The sequence below is a fragment of the Paramisgurnus dabryanus genome, chromosome 2, assembly GCF_030506205.2.
Source record: "Paramisgurnus dabryanus chromosome 2, PD_genome_1.1, whole genome shotgun sequence".
NCBI lineage: Eukaryota > Metazoa > Chordata > Actinopteri > Cypriniformes > Cobitidae > Paramisgurnus > Paramisgurnus dabryanus.
In genome coordinates, this window is record NC_133338.1 from 23,778,091 (window position 1) to 23,804,051 (window position 25,961).

At 37.8% G+C, this 25,961-nt stretch overlaps 1 protein-coding gene across 3 annotated transcripts in view; it reads left to right on the forward strand.

Moving 5' to 3' along the window:
- The window catches only part of svep1 (sushi, von Willebrand factor type A, EGF and pentraxin domain containing 1), a 98,479-nt gene that overhangs the window by 18,870 nt on the left and 53,648 nt on the right, over positions 1–25,961 (forward strand). For all 3 annotated transcript variants that reach the window (XM_065248702.2, XM_065248703.2, XM_065248704.2), the window contains exons 2-3: positions 6,971–7,226; positions 9,344–9,520. In XM_065248702.2, coding sequence (XP_065104774.1) covers positions 6,971–7,226; positions 9,344–9,520 — 433 coding nt within the window. The remainder of the gene's footprint in view (positions 1–6,970; positions 7,227–9,343; positions 9,521–25,961) is intronic.

The window sequence follows — 25,961 nt, forward strand, 5'->3', positions numbered from 1 at the left end:
TGGCTCTATGGTGCAAACTGGTTCTTAGAAGGTGCGCTAGTTGAACCAACCCTGAACTAGCAAAAGCACTAGTTCTGAACTAACAGCTGGTTCTTGCTGGCAGAAAGTGTGATTTGACGGAAGATCTGGTGGTTTTTTTTAACCAAGAAGACTCTGAGGCTAGAACTGTGACAAGTGGTTCCAGTAGATAGACTCGTAATTCACTGTGATTTGCACATGTGGTTCTGTATCTCATCTTCCTTATAAATCTCCTATGGTTTTTGAAATGTGAAGTTTTTGGGAGTAGAGTGCTAATGTGAATGTTTGTGACTGTCATTCTTAGGTTTATTACCAGATATCTAAAACTGAATCCAGCCGCCTCTGTATGATAACGTAACACATTTCCCGATGCATTATAATAGAGGCATAACGATGTCAATTAAGTCATGGCTTGTTGTTTAATCAGTAAATTTCAGTACTTACAATCCATTTTATCACACTGTGGTCTGATTATGAATTTACTTGATAAAAGTAAACAAGGCTAAACAAATTGTTTAGGTCAACTTGACCACAATATTAAGTCCACAGCTCCAATGTTGCAAAAACAATTCTTGTTTTACAAGTAATTGATTTTGCCTTCTCTTTGCTCTCCTTAAAAAAAACATATTTTTGGTAGATTGAGTTTTTCTTTTGTAACAGGCCAAGAGTCTGGTTACATTGATGAGGCTTGTTTGGTTTAACTTGTTTCTACTGCTATCATTCAAATTTGCTTTCAATTACAGGGAGTGTCACAATTCATTTCATAAAAAGCATTCCAGGATTTTTTACTTTTTGCTTTGGCATGGGTATCCAGAATACCAGAGATATAATTTAACAGAGCAAATCCAGATTTTAGTCTTACGTAACTTCTTTTCTGAGTTCATAGTGAAAAGCCGGCAACACAGAGGACCTGAGAGACCAAAATCGCCCTTGTGTACATGAAAAGTTAGGGCCGTTTCTCTTTTTAAAATTTATCACTCTCCTCTCAGTCTGATAAATAGTGTTTTGACAGGAACTAACTAACCATGCTCCGCAAACCTTCTGCACCGACGTTTTATCCAGACCAATTACACCCTTTTTATACAAACTCCATCCATCCACACACATGTGCTCTTCAATTCATTTTACAGAGAAGAAGTACTATAATAAAGATCTTGGGACTTTCATTGGTCGATAGATGCACAGTCTATCAGTCTTTGCGTCTCTCCGTCTAAATGAGGTGTAGCTAGCCAAGTGTGTCTGGCATGTTGGGAAACTAAACAAATTGTAGTCACTCAAGAAGAAGATAGAAGTGTACAATCATATAAATCAGCGTGCAAGAGGGTGTCTCCCATGTGCCAGATCAACAGCTCAAACTTGCAGAATGAAAATTTTCCTTTGGGGACACTGTAGGATAAAAAGTAAACCACTGCTAAGGAAATGGCATAAAACAGTCTGGTCCAGCTAACATGCTGTGTAAGATTGCTGTTCTTTGCCTTTGGAAGCATAACATGTCAAAACAGCACAGACCTCCAACCAAGCAAATGAATGTGCTTAGGTCACATGCTTGCTTAGTCCCAGAATGCTTCAAGAGGTGGTATACCATAATCAATTCCATTGGAAACTCAATTTAAATTATGAGAGAAATATGAAGACTGTTCCCTCTGATGCATTCCACTGACCTCAGCAATTTGTAATACATCTCACAGCTGAGAGAAACATCAAAATTTTAGTCAAGAGTACTGTGGGCAAGTCAGAGGCAGCTGATCTTTAAGATATCTTTTCACAGGTTTAGCCTACTCTTTGGGTGGACAACACTGTTAATGGGGGGTCTCTAGATGGTGGTGAAACAGAATACCCTGGTGTGATGATCAAGGTTCACTGAGCATGGCCATGACCCCATACGCGAAGCAGGTAGGCAAACAGAGGATTATGTCTATAATAACTGCTGTGAAGGCTTCAGTGATCAAAGAAAGCGAGATGTTGAGCAGACGCTGATGTTGCTTGTGATTTATAGCTCTGCTGACAGTGACAAAGTGTTGGCACAGTGTTGCCTAAGCATGTGTCTACCATGTAAAGATGAATGAGCCCCTGTTGCTAAAGCTAAATATACTGCTTTGATATTCTCGTTTACAAATCTCCTCCATTTACTCTTGTCAGAGATTTTGCTTGTTTGCTGGATTTAGTCTGGATATGTGTACTTGTTCCTTTGTTTGTACATGGATGCATGTGTGCAGACACTCCTTAAATCATAATTAAATAACTGAAGCTATTTAGATGGTTCAAGTTAGATCAATATGTAATGGAAAGCCTGTGGAGCAAATTTCCATCACCAAATTGTAACAGTATAACGTGTCTATGTTTTTATAATAACATTTTTATAATAATTTATTTAGGGTTCGTGGTTTAAATTTAAATTGTAATGTGCCCTCACAATAGTAATATGTGTGTGATTTTTATCTGTAGAATTTATTCATTGGAAGTAAAAAAAGGACAATATGGACAGATTGTGTTTTAAATGTTTTAGTAGCATGAGCTCTGATCATTCGTTGTCATCCTCTCGTGACTTCCGAGTCTTTATAGACGGTTTCATCGGACGCACGTGTGGTGAAGCGATACGCTTCTGGTCCGAACTTTACTTTCGGTTTCAGTTTTTTTTTAATGGTCTGACTAGTTGCTAAACTGAACTCTTGAACAAATACCTTGTCGAAAATAAAAAACATTTTTGCTTTCCTAGGTGATCTACTTGTTGTTTATTTTGCTTGTTATATAAATAAACTATGTTTAAAGTACTTTGTTGCTATTTATTCTTAGCAGAGTTTACCGGAAGTTACGTGTTGACCACGAAAGCAGCTTGTTACTATTACTGTTGCTATGTCATAGGTGTGATTGGCAAAGGACAAAAAAGCAGGAAAATATATGGCACACCTACCATGACGTGGCGACATATATACGCATGCACTCACGCACACGCACACACACACACACACACTATAAAATGAAATACAGTTGAAATATAATTTGAGCTCAAAATTGATTGATCTGAGTGGCCAATCGTCAATCTGCGTGGGCAAGTGCCACCCTGACCATTATGTAGCCTTGCCACTGTTTCAGACTGAACAAAATCAGTCACTTTGTGCATTTAAAGGTAAATATATCAGTGTGGTGCATTTTAAGAGTAAAAATAAGTAACTAGATCTATGAGGATTTTTATGTTTTTGTAAATAAATGTGTGCCCTTTTAGTAAAAACTTTGGTTGCATATGGTAATAATAATAAGGCACACAAGCCACATACACAACTTGATAAATGAGATTTGTCATTGGTCAAAACATGTTTAATGTTTATAGAATAATTAGTGGAGGCATTTAATACAGATTAATTATTGATTACAACACGCTGAATTTAAAGTGGATACTGTAACACTAAAGTTATTCAAATGTTGTGACTTTCTGGAAAGGCAGTCAAGTGCATTTGTCTTTTGCATAGTTCTTTTGGCACAGTTGAGCTACGCGTTTCACACACACACACGCACGCACACGGGCAAACCAGATCCATGAATGTGTTTGTTTGTCATTATATTATTCTGTAATCGCAAGATTCACAAACCATTAAGAGGAGAAAATACAGGCGTGTGTTCGTCAGGATGACGTTGGATCTGATTCGTGTATATGCGTGCGTTAACGTAAGTGATTACAGAATAATAATGCAAGCAAACGTTTTGACACAAACGCAACTTTATATTGATATTGCGAGACAGCATTTCACCTCGACGAGAAATCTGATATTTACATTACTGGCATAGCTTGATTTGAAACGGACAGTTTTGTCAAAGCAGCAAACACCTGGCAGGTTCTCTTAATTTTGCTGTTTGTCTCTGCCTATTCCTTCTATCCAAGCCCAGCGCCACTGATTTAAGTCCTTTATATATAAGGTCGTCTTACCTAGGCTAGGCTTCATTTACTTAATCTTCATCCTGCTGACAACTTGTTGTGACTTTTCCGCAGCCGCGCGGCATCTGCAGCTGGATCTCAGCCACACATCAAAGACCCCTCCCCATTCTACCTCTGATTGGCTAGTTTGTTAGTTTGGTTGAGAGTGAAAGATGTGTTTCTCTCATTCTATTTGTAGGCGAACGCATGATTTTTTTTTTAATTCGCAGCCAACACCACACGCCGGTGATCCGACTGCAAGCTTTTTGGTGAGCTCTGCTTTCGATCGTGACAAATAAATAAACTACTTGCGGAGTGATATGAGGTCATTTATAACGGTGCCTTGCAACCCCCCCCCCCCCCACATACACACAAAAAAATTGGATTTGCATGATTCACGAAAGCCTCATTTTCAGGTCGGAAAAGCCGGAATTCCGGATTTATCCGGAAGAATCACACCCCTGTATGTTGCTGAAACCATCTATACCGACAAGGTAAGCTGCAATTGGTTCTTTGGTTCCAACTTGTTTTGGATCAAATGGTTGTGCGCATTTATAAGTAACAGTGTTTGTTGTCGACTTTGATTGTTTGAAATTTGCTCATTTGGCCAGTGTCCTCTCTCAAAATTGGTTATAAAATTATGATATATTATAAAAAGATTGTATATTATTTCTTATAGATTCAATGGTTGTATTGATAGTGTTCAGTCAGGTGACATACCTGGGGGAGGAGGGCAAGAAAGCAGCAGTTTCTCCATAGAGAGGCAAAAGCCGTAGCCTGACGTTGTCATACTCAAAATTCTAGTCAGAATTGGAGTCTGATACCGCTCCATTGGGCTGTGATTATGGGGCGTGTTTCAACCGACAAAAAATGCCTCTGCACTCAATTGGATAGACCTACAACCAATCAGAGCAACCGAGTGTGTGACGTATGTTGAAATGGTGTATGTCCTTTTGCAACTGCTAGTTATTTTGCAACAATGAGACTAACATTACGATTGTACTTAGTCTGAGTTAGCGAACGTACATCGACACCTACTATGTTTACAACATTTCATTCATATCACGACATTGTGAGTTATTTACTAAGTCATACAGTCAGACTATCTCTTACCATTTGTAAGTTAGGTGAATTTCATCTGTGGGTTTCCGAAAAGGAGCTGGCAACGACCGCTAGTCATATCCACGTTGTCGTGCCCTCTGTCGATATCTTTTAGAAAAGACTCGATGGCAGAATCTTCACATCTCAATTCACTAGCGGCATCCGTCTTTGTTGTAAATGGATACAACACAAGTGCTCTTTGGTGATGTGGTTGATTACGTTAATGTTGATCATCTGTCCATCATCGTATAAAGCCCTCCCTGACAATTTGATTGGTTCGATCAGCTTTCGGTCGCGCATAGTAGCGACACAACAGAGCGACACCGGACCGAACATTTACGACCTGAAATGTTGTGGGCGGGGCTAAGGTCGGCTGGCGCCCAGGCTACAAAAGTTGGTCAATTTTTTGTCCGTTTCAAGCCTCGGTCTCAGCATAAACACACAGGTGATACATTATACAGTACGGCATCTCCAAAGACTTCTGCTGGATAAACAGGAATTGAATACTGGATGGTAATCATACTTCCATAAAAACACAATTTCATAAGTGTTATAGATGGCATGTGGTATTGACCAATGAATGAAAACACTGCTGTGAGTTAGATTGCAGACACTGACTTACAGCCTTGTTTTTTCTTCTCGTCAAATTAGATATGGCGTCTCCCCTGATAAAGGGTATGATTTGTATGGATTGAGGAGACTGGAAAATTTGTCGACATAAACTTCCTTTTAACTGAACTAATTAGATAGGCCACTAATGCGATGGATTAACCACTGTTGTTTTGATGTGTGTGTGTGTGTTTGTGGATAAAATGTAGTTTATATTGTGTAGCAGTGACTAAAGTGGTGTGTAATCCTGTGGCTACAAACACAATATCTGTGGTTGTTAATAAGTGTGTTATATTACACATGGTGCGTCAGTAGCTGTTTTCTTTTAACTATTTCTGTGATCTCCAAGAGTTGTGTCTACCCTCCTCTAATAATGTGCAGACATTTTTCAGCCCCATTACCACCTCTGACTCATATCTTAACTCCCATTCGCCCTCGGTGTCTTTAAGCTGCCGCCCAATAAATGCCCACAATCACACCCTTTTTTAGACCATAAGCCAACTCCCATGGGGCCTAACCACAGTGACATCACTGTGGTGACAACCAGCAGTATCTGTATATTTGTGTCTGGGTCTGTGTTAGACAGTGAATAGCATTGATGGCGGCTCAGGGGCTCAAACTGAGGTGCTGGCGTCCCTATCCGTGCATGTTTTTGGATGTGTGTAGGTCAGGCTCCTGGCTTTGTAGTTATTGTTCCTCTCTGAGATGCTTGAATTGCAGCCAATTAGACAATAAAGACTAAAGCTGCTTTCTTTTTCAATCCAATCCTTTACTTGGCCATGTCCATTTACTTTAAAACACTTTCTCTCCCTCCCTCTCTCTCTCCCTCTCAAAGTAATAAACACATTGTATTCCTCTAAGAGCACCCTCAAAGAAGAAGAGAAAAATGCCCTCTATTCTTCAAACGAGCCTCCTAATTACATGTGTTTAGTCCTAAAAAGTCTTGTAAACAAACTGTGTGTGGGTGTGAAATAGCTGTGCTTGCCAATGTGACAGCCATGTTCTGGTATTTTGGTTGTGGTTTTGTTTTGTGAAGGTAAGTGTGTGCACACGTGTTTACCCGTGTTAGAGTAACCATTTATGGTAGCTAACTTACATGCTCATTTAGGCATTAAAGTTTTTATTGTTCATCGGCGGCTTTGATGATTTTATTATTCGACGTTACGCACTGCATTGCACGCGACTCGTTCCGAGCACTAAACACGAGGCGCGCGAAAAATTGTGTCAGCTAGAGAACAAACGACACAAAAATGAATGGAAGTATTTTTAGCGTGAATCCTCACGTTGCGTTGCAAATCAGTTAATGTGTAATTTTCTGTTGATATTTCACAGCAAATCTTGCGGTACTCACGGGAGAACGCAACAAAGGTGATCTTCCTCATTACTGACGGTTACTCGAATGGCGGAGACCCGCGGCCGGTGGCGGCTGCGCTGCGCGAGAGAGGAGTGGAGATCTTCACGCTGGGCATCTGGCAGGGGAACATCCGAGAGCTGCACGACATGGCATCACACCCCAAAGACCAGCACTGTTACTTTGTGCACAACTTTGCTGAGTTTGAAGCGCTGGCTCGACGTGCCCTCCATGAAGGTGCGAATTAATAGCATATATGACTTAAAGTACGATATAATTTGAGAATTGCAATGTTGTATGTTTGTTGTACGTCCAGAAGTTGACATGATATTAAAGACTCCGATTATGAACAAGAAGTCGCAGTTGTGAAACTGCAATGAACGGACGGTTTTAGCCAACCTTTTGCGCATGCGCAGTACCTATTGGTGCGTAATAAACTAGTTTCTAGTACAATTTATGTAAGATGGTCAAAAAAAAAAAAAAAAAATACTTGTAAGATGGTCAAAAATATGCCGTTTAATTTAGACCTAGTGAGAAGTTTTTCCTCATTAAGTAGGTTTTGTATTTTCTTAAGGGACAGAAACTTCATGGTTATCATAGTTTCCACCAAAATACCATAACACATTTACAAACCATGACATACTGCAAAAACAATGGCATGAAACATGAAATAGACAGTGAAGTAGTACTAGAAGCTTAAAGGGGTAGTTCACTGCAAAATATTTTCTCTCTCCATGTTGTTACAAACCTAGATTTCTTTTTTCAGATAAACACAAAGGAAGATATTTTGAGGAATGTTTGTAAACAAACCGTTCATGAGTCCCATTCACTTCCACAGTATTCTTTTTTCCTAATATGAAATTTATACAGGTTTGTAGCAACATGAGAGTAAATGAAAACGAGGTGTGAGGTCCAATCCAGCTATTTTTCTGAGTCTGACAAATACTAGTCTTTTTAGTCCCAGTGTATAATAAAACTGGTACAAAAATAAATCAGTGTTACGATTTCCTTTGGCTGTCTGTTTGTAACAGATTGTTCTTATCAGAGCCATCAACTCGGTCAACCTTGTGAACTCAAATGACTTCTTTCCTCAATATAAACTACATCAAACCCAGAACTACAATACCAGTATCTCTACGATTCAAACATATTAGTCAGCTTTGTATGAGGGAGCCCTAAATCTGTGGCATGATTTGTTCTCACCTCCTGTTGGGGTATCATGTGGTTTTGTTCAAGCTTTGTCGCAGGCACCTCCAGCTGTTTGGCTTGTGTTTGCATCTGGAGCAATGCATTTTTTATTTAGGGATACAAAATGCTTCTGCCAAAGTGAAAGCCTTTATAGTTAGTAATGTAATAGATGCCAGAACTAAAACACACACCCTTTTCCATATGTAACTGAACTAACAGAAGTGGATGACTTTAAGCGGTCCCTGTTTTATGCTATTAAAGGGATGGTTCACTTTAAAATGAAAATTCTGTCATCATTTACTCATCCTCATGTTGTTTTAAACCTGTATGAATTTCTTTTTTCTGATGAACACAAAAGAAGATATTTTGAGAAATGATGGTAAACACACAGCAGTAAGTTACCATAGACTTCCATAGTAGGGAAAAAAATATTTTGTAAGTATTGTGATAAATGACTAAGAAAATATTTTGTTAAATGATGGTAAGCACACAGTTGACGGTACCATTAAATTCCATCATATTCTTTTATTTTTTTACTATGGAAGTCTATGGTCACTTACTGCTGTGTGTTTACCATAATTTCTCAAAATATCTTCTTTTGTGTTCATCAGAAAAAAGAAATTCATACAGGTTTAGAACAACATGAGGATGAGTAAATGATGACAGAAGTGAACTATCCCTTTAAGTGATTTTCCTCAGCAACAAGGAAAGTGCAAAATCTAATCATTTTAAAGGGGAACTATTATGCCCATTTTTGCAAGATTTACTATAAGTCTCAGATGTGCCTAGAATGTGTATGTGAAGTTTCAGCTCAAAATAACCCACAGATCATTTGTTGTAGCATCTCAAAACTGTCCCGTTTTGGGTGGGAGCAAAGAAATGCTGTTTTAATGTCTGTACCTGTAAATGCAAATGACTACTGCCCTCCCTTACCCAACAGACAGTGAGCACTTTCAGGTAAAAATTGATTTGATTCCTGTGAATACAGTCTCAGACAATAGTATCTTTAGCTGCAGGTGTGCTACAAAGTGTTAGCTAATTTTTGAGTAAAATTAACAAGCCAGTCGGTCATGGCCGGGGCTTAGTTTTTGTGATGTCACAATAACAAATTAATCAAAACAGCATGTCTACAGATTTAAAAAATCTCTCTTTCTCTCATCTTACAGATCTGCCTACTGGAAGTTATATACAGGAGGATCAGTCCCAGTGTTCATTATTGTGCGAAGAGGGAAAGGACTGTTGTGACATAATGGCCAGCTGTAAATGTGGTACACACACAGGGCATTATGATTGTGTTTGTGAGAAAGGATACTATGGAAAAGGCCTTCGACATGAGTGCACAGGTAAGGATAACAACACCAACACGTCTTGAGAAGAACCCTCTAGATGGCCCTCAGGCTACGGCCTTTTCATTTCAGGTCAAAACATTTAAAAAGATGGAGTTCATAGGTCAGTAGTGGTTCACTACTGATAGATTTGCTTAATGATGTGAAAAGGTGAAATGTACACTGGGCGCCAGATTTCTTTTTATTAAGTCAAAGGAACACTTCCACCAAATATCTACATGTATCGTGACAGGGAACACATCATATAAATAGATGGAATAATGATGACAGAGTGGTGCATAATCTCTCATAACGAACCCTTATAATAATCATGATTTAAAACATTAACAGTCATCTGTTTGTGTACTATACCACATAATATGCTATATGATATTGATAAGTTTTAGCGGTTTACTTAACTTGATCCAAATCTAGCAACCCCATGACACTCCTGGATGATAAAGCTATGTTTTACTTGAATTATGATATATTTACGTTTACATTTGTGAGGTGTAGTCCCATTAAAGATATCTTTCATGCTGGCTCATATTAAGACAGTACTAAAATAATCAGACTGTCTTATTAAACTGAGTAATGATGTGGTGGAAAAGTGTTATATGAAGAAACCGGTTGAACTGTAGATGCACATAGCAGAGTTCCTCTTCGGGATTTGGCGATGGAGAGCCAACCTTCAGACAGATGTTATTTTTTCTCACTGGCTTTTACACTTTCTCACTTTGTAGTGGATTTGTTTCTCTTTCTTAGCACAAACACACATGACACTTTATTTTTTAACACTTTTAAGTCGGTTATAAATCTTATTTAGCTAGAATGCTTACATATGTTTTTTACTTAAAGTGTTTTTCTTTACTTTAATGGCATAGATTTATGACAAAAAAACAAAATAGTTTTCCTGATTGTGGGGTGTAATGCTGATAAGCGTTTAATCTGGGTTGACAGAGGTCTTCAGGGTTGTAAATTAGATTAATGATTGGCATAGTCGCCATGATGCATAATGGTTATAATTGACTCGAGAGATCAGTGTTTGATTTGTTGTTAGTTGTTCGGGATTAAAAGTAGATTTAGTAGATTTTGTTATTTTCTATGCCTTTTAATTGTTTCTTGTTTGTCTAGCAGATACTGAATGAGATAAGAAAGGCGATAAACAATTTTAAATGAAAATCAGATGTTGAAAGAGCAGCATCAATCCGCACGGTTTATTTTGGCTTAACTGTTAATGAGGAGCAGGATGCTTTAATTAATGACACGTAGTACAGACACATAGCAGGCCAGAGGGAGATTGGCTAACTGAATGGAAGTTGCAGAAAAAACTAATTGTTTATGGGCGCAGTTTTAATAATGAATGCCATATTATATCATAAACCGATAGGGAAAAGCTAGTCCTGGTCAGGATCTTCTGGGAGCTGATATTGGTTTTGAGTCGCAGGTATTTGTAATAATATCCGGACAAGCTGTTTTGCTTCTGTGCAGAGGATAGCCTTGATCAATTTTGCTCAAGTTTAAATCTTTCTTGGGATATTTAAAACTAAAGCAACCTACAGGAAAGCATGCAAGCGTGCAATGTCTTAACAGTGACAAACCTACTGCTTAAAAACAAGGACATATCATCTGATCTGACCTGACCTCTTTTCATTATTTCTTCAAAGAAAAACATTGATGATACGAATGAACAGACACAGAGAAAGGATGAATGACACCATGTGCAAAGTTGTGTGTTGTGTTTGGTTGACTTTAGCATTCCAGTGGAACTGTAATGACCTAACATAATCATTCATTGTGACATTCTGGGTTAAAACTCACATAACACACGCTGTTTCTGCTTATCTCATGTTAATCTTGAGTACCTATAGAGTAGTATTACATCCTTTATATAACCAAAGAGTCTTTAGTTTTATCAGATTTATTAAAGACAGATCAGAATAAGCCCAAGCTCCTGGAGGTGTACCACAGGGGGACTGAGTCATGATCTCTAGATTAGGGGTTTTCAAACTTTTTGTGTGTGTGGACCACTATTTGTAATCAAGAATTTTTCGCGGACCACCTCATAATACTCACAATAAAATATGTCCTGAATTTATCTGCATCTCTAAATAGGCTTACTAGCACTAAAACTATAACTGGTCATCACATCAGTACAACTGATTCTTAAAACATATTCTTAAAAATATATATTTTTCTTAAAAAAATGTATTATTTTATATTTAATTTTGCCTTTACACGGACCACCTGCAGTACCCTCACAGACCACTAGTGGTCCGCAGACCACAGTTTGGGAATGGCCTCTCTAGATAACTTATGACTCACTACATGTTCGTGTTGTTTACATTATATGCACTTATACGCCGATTGCCAACCAAACACAGACATTTGATGCAGTTTTACGTACCGCCTGTGACTCATGACATGGTTGGGACCGCCCCGTTTTAACAAACACACTTCTTTGGTGAAATTGATTTTGTGTCAGCTCTTGGCCGGTGTGCTATTCCGGTTAAAGTGCCCATTTACAGTTTTTCTCAATTGCTTTGGCTCAATTCTCAAATGAAAATTTTATTTTCCAAAACAATAAGATCAGATCTCTAAACAATTAGCTTATTGTTCACATCAGATTGGAATTTCTTACAGTTTTTCTCAATTGCTTTGGCACATTTTTCGCAACAGTCTTATTATTCTCTAAACTGTGAGTGCAAATATCACAACTGTTTGCTGGAACTTCAGAACTTAATTGCATGTCTGCAAAATGAAGTTACACACCCAAAACATTTAATTCATGCTTCAAAACCTAGTTATCTTGTCAGTAATTTGGCCAAGGGCACCAAAATATAAAGTATTTTTGTCATCGTGTGAGCAACACTGGTCAAAATGTTTAGTTGTTTTTTCACCATGACAGTCCACCATAGAAAATAAGGTTTCATAAAAAAATCGTAATAATTGAGAAGAGTCAACAGTACATAGAAAAAAGTAAATGAACATTTCTATTTATTCACTTCATTTATTTTTGTATGTGTATTACATTTACAGTTTTTCTCAATTGCTTTGGCTCATTTCTTGAAACAGAAATTACATTTTCAAAACAACATGGACAAACCTCCAAACCACTTGGCAATTGTTCACAACAGAATTGAATTTCTCATTCATTTCATCAAATTGCAAATGTCTAAGTACATGTCTCAATATATCAGTACATCTTTGAAAATGATTAAGTACAGGTAGCCTACATTTAGCACAATTTCCAAGTGAATAGATCTTGTTGAACTAAACTGTTTGGTTGATTCTCAGTCTAATGGTTGTTCGCTTCAAAACATGTCAGTGTCCTTTCATTGTATAAGTCATCACATTCACAATACTCTGTTCAATTGTCAAAATTAGTCAAGAACATAATACCATGAATACCATATATGAATCCTTTGAACATTTGTTAAATTTATTATAGCAATTGACAGTCAGGTGAAACTAGAACTTGACTAACGTAGGAGGAGTTTACGCTTTTTAAGAGAATAATGGCATTGGAAGGAAAGAGACCCCTCACATTCTTGTGTTTGTGGATGAAGCTGGCTTCAACTTGGCCAAGGACAGAAAACATGGCCGTAATATTATTGGCCACCGGGCCACAGTGGATGTCCCTGGCCTGTGAGGGGCAATATAACTATGTGTGCTGCCATAACTGAGAATGATGTGGCCACTCACATCCCCAGTCTTGGCCCATACTATACACAGAAGCTCCTCATATTCTAGGACCACCTTCATTTTGATTTGATCCCTAAAAATAAGAAGGGTCTCGTAGGGCCTCACCTACCACAATATGTCATTGTATGGGACAATGTGAATTTCCACTGTTGCCCGCTCATCATGGACTGGTTCACTACTCATCCAAGGATGGTCATGGTTTTCCTACCACCTTACTCTTCTTTCCTTATTCATATTGAGGAGTTTTTCTCTGCTTGGAGGTGGAAAGTGTATGAGCATTGGGCTCAAGATCAGAGGTCCCTGCTCCATGCAATGAACGCTGTGTGTGATTACACGAAATCAGTGTAGGGGATGGTTGCGACATGCATGCTGTTTCTTCCCTCGTTGCATCGCAAGGGTGAATATACGCTGTGATGTGGACGAGAATCTGTGGCCAGAGAGACAGCAGTGTGTAGATGGCCATGAGGGTGAGGACGGTGGCCAGGATAGGGAAGGTGAGGAGAGCGACCAGTGAAGAACTGTTAGTTGTGAAACTCCAGCTTTATTTACAGCATTGTAGGCTGCATATAATTTTTTACTCTAATGTATGGAAGTTACTTTGTGTGTGAATAAAAGTGGCTACAATTTTCATTGGCAGTATGAGTGCAATGTGTGATGTCTAACCTTGGAGGCTACTCTTACCCTAAAATGCTATTTCTTTTTTTTCCCCAGTTTTATACACAATTGTATTTTGTTAGCTATACAAAAAAACAGTAGAGTAACCATTGTCAATGAAGGACTGGTCTAAGACTTAAAAGGTGGACATAAGGGATATTTCAATGGTCCCCTGTCATAATGACAAAACATCTAAACATTTTGACTTGCAGTGCTTACACAATGCCACATGGACGAAGCATTTTGGAGGCACTGACTGTTTAAATGAGAAAGAAATGTAGTTTTGACAAATGAGTGAACTGTTTTGGGAGAGGTATGAGCTTTTGCAAGTGAGCTATAGTGTTGTGCTGAACTGTAAGACTGTTTTGCCAAATGATCTTAGACTTTTGAAAATGTAATTTCTGTTTCAAGAAATGAGCCAAAGCAATTGAGAAAAACTGTAAGGACTTCCACTGTACTTTTTGCACTGAAATCGGCTAAATGAGCAAGACTGTCACGTACAAATCTTTCATGTTTCAAAAAAACTTTCCGAAACTATGGCAAAGTGCATTAGGCACAGTCATACGTCAAACAGCTTTTCATACACTTTGCTTATGTTTAGCATGAGGAATCCAACTCTTAAGCAGTGTTAATAAGTCAGAATGTATGAAATACCTTACCCCCCCAAACTAGCTAAAGTGACAGATCACCTCAAATGCCGTAATGCTCTGCTCGTGTGTGACAGGGTCTGGTTGTAAAAGGTCAGAGGTCAAGAATAACTGTGGATAGATTTTCCTTAAATCACGGATCGTAAATATTTGCCTTCAGCCCAACTCCACAGAATCCACACGCAGGCCCCTAGTAAATCTATAAAGGAAAAAATCCACAAAATAGTAAAGTAAAAATCTGTGAAATGTTGGCAAAGGATCGTGTAAGGAAGTGTTGCAATCGTGTTTTTATGTGTTTGACCTCCATTTGCTCCCTGTATCTGTCTCTCTCTCCCTCCTTTTCACCTCCCCTGGAACCCTTAGCCTAACCAAAAACAACCCCTATATTGTATGTTCTCTAACCTAAATAGGAAATGTCCTCACGGTACATTTAGTTTCAGAAAGGCAAAACATTTGTTTTTCTTGTACATACACTTGCATAATTGTGTATGCGTTTGTGAATGTATGATGGCTGCGTTTTTGCATGCAATAACAAGCACTTGTTGCTAAATGAACATTTATTAAAGGGGACATTTCACAAGACTTTTTTAAGATGTCAAATAAAACTTTGGTGTCCCCAGAGTATGCATGTGAAGTTCTAGCTCAAAATACCCCATATATAACTTATTATAGCATGTTAAAATTGTCACTTTGTGGGTGTGAGCAAAAATGTGGCATTTTGGGTGTGTCCTTTAAAATGCAAATGAGCTGATCTCTGCACTAAATGGCAGTGCATGGATAGTGTAGATTAAGGGGCGGTATTATCCCCTTCTGACACCACATTTACATGCTTGCAGGAATTTTTAACCAAAACTAAGTTACTGGGTTGATCTTTTTCACATTTTCTATGTTGATAGAAACACTGGGGACCCAATTATAGCATTTAAACATGGAAAAGACAGATTTTATGGTATGTCCCCTTTAATAGATGTGTCATATTTTAAATAAAATAAAAAAATTATGCTCGTGTGTGCCAACATTTCACAGTGCGAGTATGTGCTGCTGACGCGTGTGGTGTGCATTGCCTAACTTGTTAACAGGGGCACCAAATAAACATGCGGCGCTTACTTGTTGCTCACGCGGGCAGTGTAAAACTGGCGTAATCTGTATACATTATCTGTTCCTATTAAATATTGGGCTGTATCCCTTATACCAGGGGTGGGTATTCCAGGTCCTGGAGGGCCACTGTCCTGCAAAGTTTCCCTCCAACGCTAATCGAACACACCTGAATGCCATTTCCAAGTCATCCTGAAGCCTTGATTAGATTTCTCAGGTGTGTTTAATTAGGGTTGGAGGAGGACACTGGCCCTCCAGGACCAGGAATGCCCACCCCTGCCTTATACAGAATTCTGATGTCTGGTCTTTTATTTAACTGTATTAATAAATAACTAAAATTACAATGATCTACTTTGTCAATAAAAAATAAGTATAATCCATGTAACTGCAATTGTTGAAGCCATAACCTACAATGGTGTTTAGCACATCCAGACACTTTGGCTGCACTTACCGTACACTGAGTTTATGTGCGAAAAAGAATCCAAAACTACGATGATAATCAGATACAAGTGTTTAGAGCAGTGGTCTCCAACATGGTGCCAGCGGGAACCAGGTTGCCCGCACAGAGTCTGTGAGTTACCCGCCAAAGCATATTTATTAATTTATTATAAAAGACTATCCTAAAAAAGTACCCCTTCAAATTGTTTTATTCATTGTGGTAGTCTTGCTCACAAAACGGTTGGGGACCCCTGGTTTAAAGGTAAAGCAAATGACCTGATTTCACATACATTATGCCACGGACGGGGCTGTTAAATGCTTTTTTCTGATTGGTTGAGAAATGCATTATTATAATGGTAATGCATTATTTTTTATAAACGCACATCTAACTTGTCAAATGTCTTAAAATAACCATCAGAGCTGTATCAGTGGTTTAATTTACTCCGGTCTTTGAATTATTTAAAATTATACCATGGTGTGTTTAAATACCCGATTCTGATTGGCTGGAAGGTGTGATTAAGATCTCTCTCTCTCTCTCTCTCTCTCTCTCTCTCTCTCTCTCTCTCTCTCTCTCTCTCTCTCTCCCTCGGGTCTCTCTCTTTTAATAATGAATTTAAATAAATGTGATAATTCATTTAAATAAAACCAATACAATGGCACTACTTTATTTAAAGCGGACGGAGTGCGAGCCTTAACTTAAAGGTGCAGTGTGTAATTTTTAAAAGGATCTCTTGACAGAAATGAAAAATAATATACAAAACTATATTATCAGGGGTGTATAAAGACCTTTTTATAATGAACTGTTATGTTATTATTACCTCAGAATGAGGCGTTTTTATCTACATACACCGAGGGTCCCCTTACATGGAAGTCGCCTTTTGTGCCACCATGTTTTTACAGAAGCCCTCAACGGACAAACTTTTTTTACTAAGTTGTCTCCGTCTATGACATGTTTTTCCGGTGGCGGCTACTGTAGCTTCTCTATGCGTTTCAAAAGCGAGGGGTGAGCAGTGGACTGAGCCGTTGGTTGCAATTTGCAACCTTACCACTAGATGCTGCTAAAATTTACACACTGCACCTTTAAGAAAATGAACTTCATTTTTACCCATCTTTTAAAAAATGACACTGTAAACATTAATTACAGCTTTATCTTGGCAAATAACCAAGGTATAAGCAGGATAATCCACGGCTAGCCATGCTACGCGTCGGGTGGTTCTTCGCCTCTACGTCGGGCATTAAAACCCTTTAATGCATGGCTAGCCATGGATTATCCCTTACATAATGCACACTCGTGGTGTAATGGCACAATGTGCCAGCCCATCATCAATAATTCCAAGTATCAGATTTAAAATTTGACCAGAAAAGGATACCTAAAACCTCATAACTGTCTTTATTGTTCATACGGACACAACAATGTCCAATTTATCCCAGATGTCTTTTAAAAATTATTAATTTGTCGACATTGGCCATTGAGCTTCGGTGCTTATGTGTAGGACACATTTAGCCTGGATCTTGATATTGCCTTCTTGCCTTCTGTACTTAAACAATAAAATGGTAATACAAATAATAAATAAACAATACAAATAATCTTTCTTTTTGTACTGTATCTCATTTTCTCCTACTAAATGTGTATCTCTGATCTATTGCGCACCACACACACATACAGTACACATTAGATAAATGCTGAACATTCACTCATACAGTATGAGACCAGGGTGAAAGTTTCAACGCTTTCCCAGGCCTCAGTTATATCTTCTTTTTTCATGCCTCATCATTCTTTCATTTCCAGATCTGCATGCCACATGGCTCTTTCTCTCATTTTTGCTTTATTTTGTCTTATCTCTTTACCCCTTGCCATTTCTCTTTATATTTTCCACCTTTCTTTAACAATTAAACTCCCTGTGGGGGTTTCTTACCTGCCTCGAAAGCCAGGAATGAAGTCAGAGACACTGTAATGTGTGTTTGGCTACAGGGATCTTTTTTGTTTCTGCTGCAATGTAGAGCCAACCTGGACTTCAAACAATCTGGAAAAAAGCTTTAATGTAGTTTTATCATTCCAAGTAGTCAATGTCCAATACAGTGTGAAATGGATTATAATGACAATGTAGACTATTAAACCTCAAACACTTAACTACTCTTGGGTGCTTATTAAGTTATAATATTAGGTATGTTGTTCAGCCATATCTATTTAGGACAGTTGTAGTCATCCTTAAGGAGCAGTTCACTCAATAAATACAAAATTGGTTATCATTTACTTAACATTTCATTGCAAACCCACATTTTTCATTTGACTCATTTGAAGCCAGTCACTTTCTTTAAGTTTCCTTTTCAAGATAATGGAAAATGGTTACTCAACTGCTGTTGCGTTTTGCTCCAGGACGTCTCAGCCAAAAAAGCAGATGCCTCTGGATCTCAAGGGACAAAAATGTTCAGGGTCAATAGGGGTTAACCTTCTTTTGAAACTAGATTGCATTAAAGTGAAGATTTGTGTTTTTCCTGTGTTGTTTGAATAGGAGGAGAGCCAATGTGAAGTTTCCTAAATGTTTTTTAAACTTTGCATTTTTACACTGACCTCAAATTGGTTTTGCACTTTATGTGGAAAGTAAGTACAGTGATGACATGTCAAGGTATTGGGTTTGAGATCAGTGCGAAGAATGGAGAGCTCTATTAAGAATTCCTCAGCCTGCCACTGAGTGGTAAATTGTGTTAATTCATGCCCGAAAAAAGAAAGCAAGTTTATAAGTGGTAGAAACTGTGTGATCTGGTTAAGTAACTGTCATAAATAGACACTCGTGCATACAATTGGCGTGTGCGTGACCATAAGTCGGCTTGTTAGAATTGTGTCTGCGTGTGTTGACTGTAAACTGGCTGCCACCAGCAGGTGGGGTTGACAGATGGAAGTCTGTACATGAACTTCATGAACTTTTCCCATCTCTCTGCTTTTTATGCTTCTCTTTTTCCCCAATCCCCTGGCAATTATATTGCAACTCACCATGTCGATGTACCTGGTTATAAATGCAGATTTCTAGTAAGTGTGCTGTGTAATATGGTTACCGCATGCTGAACAGCCCTCTTTAATTCTGCTCTGACTCCCGTCTAATGAATGACCTATGAGAGTCACACTGGATCAGAGTATTGCAGTGGTTATTTTGTCCTCTTTTTTCCCCTCATTTTAATTTCTTTCACACATGAATGTCGACTTTTACGCTTAAAAATCTCATAAGAAATGTTTTATGATTCTTTTTCTGTCACCTCTAACAGCAGTTCATTTTCCCTGCCTGCCTGTGTCTTTAAAGTGTGAACTTATTGCCTTTGCCGTGTGTGTGTGTGTATGTGTGAGAGAGAGAGAGAGAGAGAGAGAGAGACTACGTTTTAAAGTGTGTGTGAATCTTTGGATATTATCTACATCTTGATATAGACATATCTATCCTCCCTAATGCTGGAAATGAACAAGGGCTGCATGTAAACTTAAAGTAATAGTAGTTGGGATTTTACGTGTTTTATTAATCAAAATCAATGTCTTAAAGCAACACTATGTAGTTTTTTTACCTTTAAATAATGTCTCTAAAATTATTTCAGTGATAGAACAACTTTTAACTGGACAAATTGTACTGTTGCTGCAACCTGAGCAGCCTCCTAGCTGCTACAAGCACACTCTGAAAGTGGCGGTGGAGGGTAGAGCACACAGCCCCGCCCCTCCCCCTGCCTGCAGAAGAGTGTCTGATACCAGGCACTGTTGCGCTTTTCAACCACATGGGGGAGCTGTAAGTCATTTTTACATGGAAACTACATAGTGTTGCTTTAATTCATAAATATGTCCTCATTGGTGTCAAATGACCTCTGACAATGATCTGACTTTTCTTTATAAGCTTAGAATTTCTTTTCTTTACTTACATTGAACGGGTAAGTCCAAGGAGGCTTCCACGTCATTCCGCTGTATTGTTAAACTATAATAGCAGAGAGGGACAAAAAGCACTAGCCTACCAACGCGTTTCCACAACAGTTTTCATTCAGAACACGTGAACCAGCTGAAACGGACAAGGAGATCAGTGAGCACATAACGGTTACCGTAGTTGCAACATGCATTTGGAAAAGCGAGGCGCTAGAGACCACTATTCGTTTGAATGCAAAATACAATTTTCACCACTAGATGGGTGAACATCCTACTTAGTGTCCCTTTAAATTTCAATTAAAAGTCAATTTCAGACTACTTTAAAGGAACATGCCCGCATTTTGGGAATTTAGCTTATTCACCGTATCCCCCAGAGTTAGATTAGTCCATACATACCTTTCTCGTCTCCGTGCGTGCTGAAACTCTGTCTGACGCAGCCCCCGCTAGCTTAGCTTAGCACAAAGACTGGAAGTGAATGGCTCCAGCTAGCATACCTCTCCCTTTAAGTGACAAAATAACGCGAACATTTTTCTATTAATGTGTTTAAAGGAACATGCCCACATTTTGGGAATTTAGCTTATTCACTGTATCCCCCAGAGTTAGATAAGTCCATACATATCTTTTTAATCTCCATGCGTGCTGTAACTCTGTCTGACGCAGCCCCCGCTAGCTTAGCTTAGCACAAAGACTGGAAGTGAATGGCTCCAGCTAGCATACTGCTCTTAAATCTGTTAAAAGATGGCTGTGTCTCATATGACCTTTATATTTGTACTCGGTGTGACTACAAATCACATCACATAAATAGAAAAATATTCGCGTTATTTTGGCACTTATTGGGAGCAGTATGCTAGCTGGAGCCATTCACTTCCAGTCTTTGTGCTAAGCTAAGCTAGCGGGGGCTGCTTCAGACAGAGTTACAGCACTCATTGAGATGTAAAAGGTATGTATGGACTTATCTAACTCTGGAGGGTACGGTGAATAAGCTAAATTCCCAAAATGTGGGCATGTTCCTTTAATGTAGATTCCTGTAGTGATACTGTTTGTTTTGTTTTTTTATGAAACTTGACAGAGATAGTCATTATAAAATGTCACTGACTTGTAAGAGTGATGTATGGCTTCTTAAAAAAAAATCCTCCTTTGTATTGTGTTTCACATAAAAAAAAATGGTCCCTAACTGTCACTGTGCAATTTAGTTACAAATATGTATACATTTTGTACTAATATGCACTCTCTGGTGCCAATATGTACCTCTGAGGTATGAACCCTTTAAGCTTAATTTATAGTCCTGTGTAGGATCTACACTGTAAGCTATGTGTAGGCTATGCATAGCTCTGCTTAGCCTTATTTGCACCTCGCCAAAAATATAACAAAGCACTGTGATTGGTCGCTAAAACCACTCCTGTCAGGTAAAAAAAATCTTTGGCGCATTTCTTCATAGGAATTTCTGCTTGCGACATAAAAACAAAGATGTGCCAGTTGAGGATTGATATTTAACTCAAACTGCAACAAAAGTCACTGTCTATTTCTCTATTTCTCTTCGCTTTGCCTTGATACGTTGTATAAACCATGACATGCCCGGTGTGGACATTGCCAACTGGCGATCCGCATGTGTAAGTGCACCTTGACGCGAAAAACGATGCAGAAGTATGAATGAAAACCGACTGCATCGAGGCTACGCTGTAGGTCCTACGCAGAACTATAATGAGAGCCTTTAGGTGCAAACGTGTACATTTTTCAAAGGGTATCACCAGATAGAGACCATTTTTTTTGACAGTGTAAATTAAAGAATCTAGATGTTTGGGTAAATTCTTCCTTTAGGATTTGGCTAGACAGTATAGTGGATCTAGGTTTTTAAAGGGATCATTTACAACATCCAGTACCAGGATGTGACAAATTAACTAGTTCTTCTCAATCAAAGCGGTCTAGACTTGATTTACTGTATGTCAGTAAGTCCATTATGAAGATTGTTTCTTGGCTTTGACCTTCACATCCGATGACTCCAAACCTAAAGACAGACACTCATTTAGTGTTTTTAAATTTGGTGGGTCATTTGATTTGGTTTGTCTCACGGAGGAAGCGGGCTTTCTTCAACTGTGTAACTTTTAGTGGGTTTCAGCTTCGCAGGCAATCTTTTGCCACAATGCTACAAAGCTTACCAACTGCACGACATCATATTTGAAGAGGTTTTCCTTTTCACAATGCATTTAAGTTGACCACATCTTCAAATTCAGAACAACAGGAAAAGGTTGACATCCATATAAACATTCAGAGAACATTTTTGTGGCTAAAAACAGGAGATTGTGGTGAACTGATGGTAGCATAAATTGATGCTCTCATTTCAGGACAGTGGTGTCATTTAGAAAATAGTTTATGAGACTCATCTGTTAGACGCTGTGGTTTCTACCTTTATGTGGATTATGCCTTCTTGCCATAGTCTTAATAAAAAACAATTAGGTAAAGAAACTGTCGATATCTGTACTGTACTGTAGTGTACTGTACACAAGTGTTATTCTATTTCTGATTGCAAGCGTTTGTTTCTGTTTTTCTTAACATCTGAATCGTATCTACATTCCATTTTCTGACATGCAATTCCTCTTTTGCAATACACTGACTGTATGTTCTGAAGATTCTTTTACACAAATCTCCACATTGCGTGATGAAATTTTCGTACTCTGTGCAACTAAAACAAGACATGAGGATGGAAATCATTCTGTATTATTCAAGTTGTCAGTAATGTGGTGTAACTCTGTGTCCTCATTCACTTTCATTCTGGATTAAATTAGCCTAGTTATTAATTAATGTTATATAATTATTTACAAACACAAATTTATTTCCTGCTTCCTATTAAAATGGGAATTTTGTACACTGTAATAAAAGTAATAATATATTATTAAAGTGCACCTATTTTATTGCTAAAAAACAACGTTATTTTTTGTATTTTGTATTATACCATGCGTTTGTGTGATTTATGGTTCAAAAAACACATTCTTTTGCACATACCGTACATTTTTGTAGCTCCAGATTTCCCTCTCTTCCCGAAACGCACTGATTTTGTACAGAACTCATCAATCTGAAAAGTTCTGTGTCCCTGATTGGCCAGCTGATCTGTACGTTGTGATTGGCCTGAATACCTCTGACGTCAGCCGGAAATGTGACGCTCCTTACCATCTTTAAAAGATTCGGTCATCATGCACGGCTAACAGGAGTTAACTTATAGGCTGTGAGTCCAAGTGGGAGGTAGGGATGGGCGATATGGCCTAAAATCCATATTGCGTTATACATTGCAGCCTCTTGCGATAGCGATATGTATTGCGATATAATAATTTCAATAGACTCGTTTTAGAACAGGTTATATAGACCCTTACAAAAGCCAGATTAGTCTTGTTACCTCTCTTAGCTGGAACTTTTGCCTGATACACAGTATATAATATACTGCATGTTTCACAATTACTAGACCATAATGCCAATTTTGCGTGTGGAGCAGCAGTTAACTTATGTAACTTATGGCTTAAAATCCAAATAATAGATGTTGCATCGGTCTTTTTCATGAGTTCCGATGTTTCGCTGACGCTTTCATCCATGATTATTCGGCTGCAGCTCGTGGCTCTAAAGTTCGGGGGTAGATTGTGTCATCAACACACATTATCGCCAATTTTCTATCGTTTATATTGCATATCGTTTATATTGCCCATCCCTAGTGGGAGGAATTATGATAATGTCGGTCTTGTCCTCGTCAGCAGCCAACTGTTGCCTACAATACATGTTTTTGTTGTAGTCCAAAAAAAAGAGATTTACGTTGGAGAAGATATCTCGCGTCATCGCTTACTTTGGGGTTTGTACTTTTTGCATATCATTAACATGTACTAATACACCAAAAGAAATGTAAAACCGTGAATTGGACCTTAGTTGTTCTTTAAAAACTCACAAATGTGCACTGTAAAATGATATCAAATACTTATATAACATATATCTTTGTTAACAAATTAAGTTAAACAATTTCAACTTGTTTTTATTCATTTCCCCACCAGCGTTTTTAAAAAAAGTTGCCAGCCAGCACCTGCATTTTTCATGATTTTCACAAAAGTTTAATGCTGTCCAAAAAAAATTCTTCTTTAAATATATAAACATACAATATATCAAATGAAAGAACAGACCCTCTGCTTTCAAACAAACAAACAAAAAAATGTTTCATCCTACCTTCATTAGTTATCTTTTTATCACCTCTCAAATATGCACTGTAAAACCTAACAGTTAACCTAACTCAAATGATTTAAGTAAACTGGTTGCATTTAAGGCCATTTGAGTTTTAAAACACATAAATTTAAGTACTGTGAACTTGAGTCATGTGCACATATGCACTTATATTTAAGTAGTGTCAACTTAAATATAAGTGCATAACTGCATATGACTCAATTTGTTTAAGTTCACAGTACTCAAATGTATGTGTTTTAAAACTAATGCAACCGGTTTACTTAAATGGTTTGAGTTGAGTTAACTTTTAGGTTTTATAGTGTGGGTAGGTTTCTTCAAAAACACACATTTTGAGCAAAAAGCTGAGATAATTCCATTTTTGTGAAGAACTTGTGATAGAGATCAAATGCAGAGCGATCCTCAAAACTTACACGGACATACAGCTGTTTGCCCTAGGGCAATACTTCCGGGTTTTAGAAGTTGCGGTTAATAGCGGTATTGCGGAAATACTTGTAGCGCTTTCTCTTTTTCTGGCAGTGAAAGAGTTATTTAAACTAATCACAAGTCAAAACTTAAAACAGTAGGTTGAATTGACTTGTATAAGCAAGTTATTTTTTGAGTTAACTAATATATATATATATATATATATATATATATATATAAAACAAAAGATTTTATTTATATATATATATATATATATATATATATATATATATATATATATATATTTTTTTTTTTTTTATTTTTTTAGTTAATTAATAAAAACAATTTACACAAATTTTAAGGCAGCACTAACATTTTGAAACAAGCTGAAACAACAAATCTTTTCTTTACAGTATATGAAAAATATTGATGATTAACAAGCCAATGTCAAACCCGGTTGCAGATTTAGGAGGACATTTTCATTCTATAAAGCGTTTTATACACAGTTATTTAAATTTTTTTGCTGCCTGTAATATATTAAAGTATTATGAGCTTGGCTTTTAGCTTTAGAGTTACTCATCACTGACTTGTAAAGCCAGGTTGATTATACTTACCAATTTAAGGCACCAACAAAAGATTTTTACAGTGTAGGACAAAAAGATTATATATCAATGTCATGAGTGATCAAGTTTTCCTGGAAGAGACAGACAATTTGGGTAAGGCTGCTGTGAATGAGACACTTGCTACAAACATTGCAACTGTCGGGAAATGCACGTTGCTTCAGTTGGGTTTGGCTTATACAACTTTACCAGACACTCAAAATAAGCTCATCATTTCACATGGACACTCAACTGTCTGACATGCTAAATACACACCCCTCTTAGTACAAGCTGTCTTTTGGCTTCCTCGTGTCTTTTACTGTGGTCTATAATGTTCACATGTTTTGTCTTGTGCAGCTACTTTATCTCTCTTTCTCCGTTCTTCTATTGTGGCTTTCTGTCAAGAAGGAGCTTTTTAACTTATTACCTCAGGGTTTTAAGACATGCATCAGGCTAACAGCACTGAAAGACAGCTCATGAAAGGCTTGCTTACACTGACACGTGTATAACCTGATATTTAACAGAACTCACCAGCAAAACATTTACCATTAATCACAACTACAGTAATGTTCTCATATTGACTGTTGACTTTGGAATATTTTAAGAAAAGTCTGTCATAGCCATTACAGAATAACATTCTCATATTTCACACACTGATATGACGCACTAAACTGTTTTATCGTTGCTTGTCGGGTAATTGTATAGTTGCATGGGCTTTAACTTCTGTGTGAGAAAAGTTGCTTTGCTACAAGACACTTTCACACGATGCTTTCGATAAAGTAAGTGTTATGTAATTTGCTTTGATTAGTGTATTT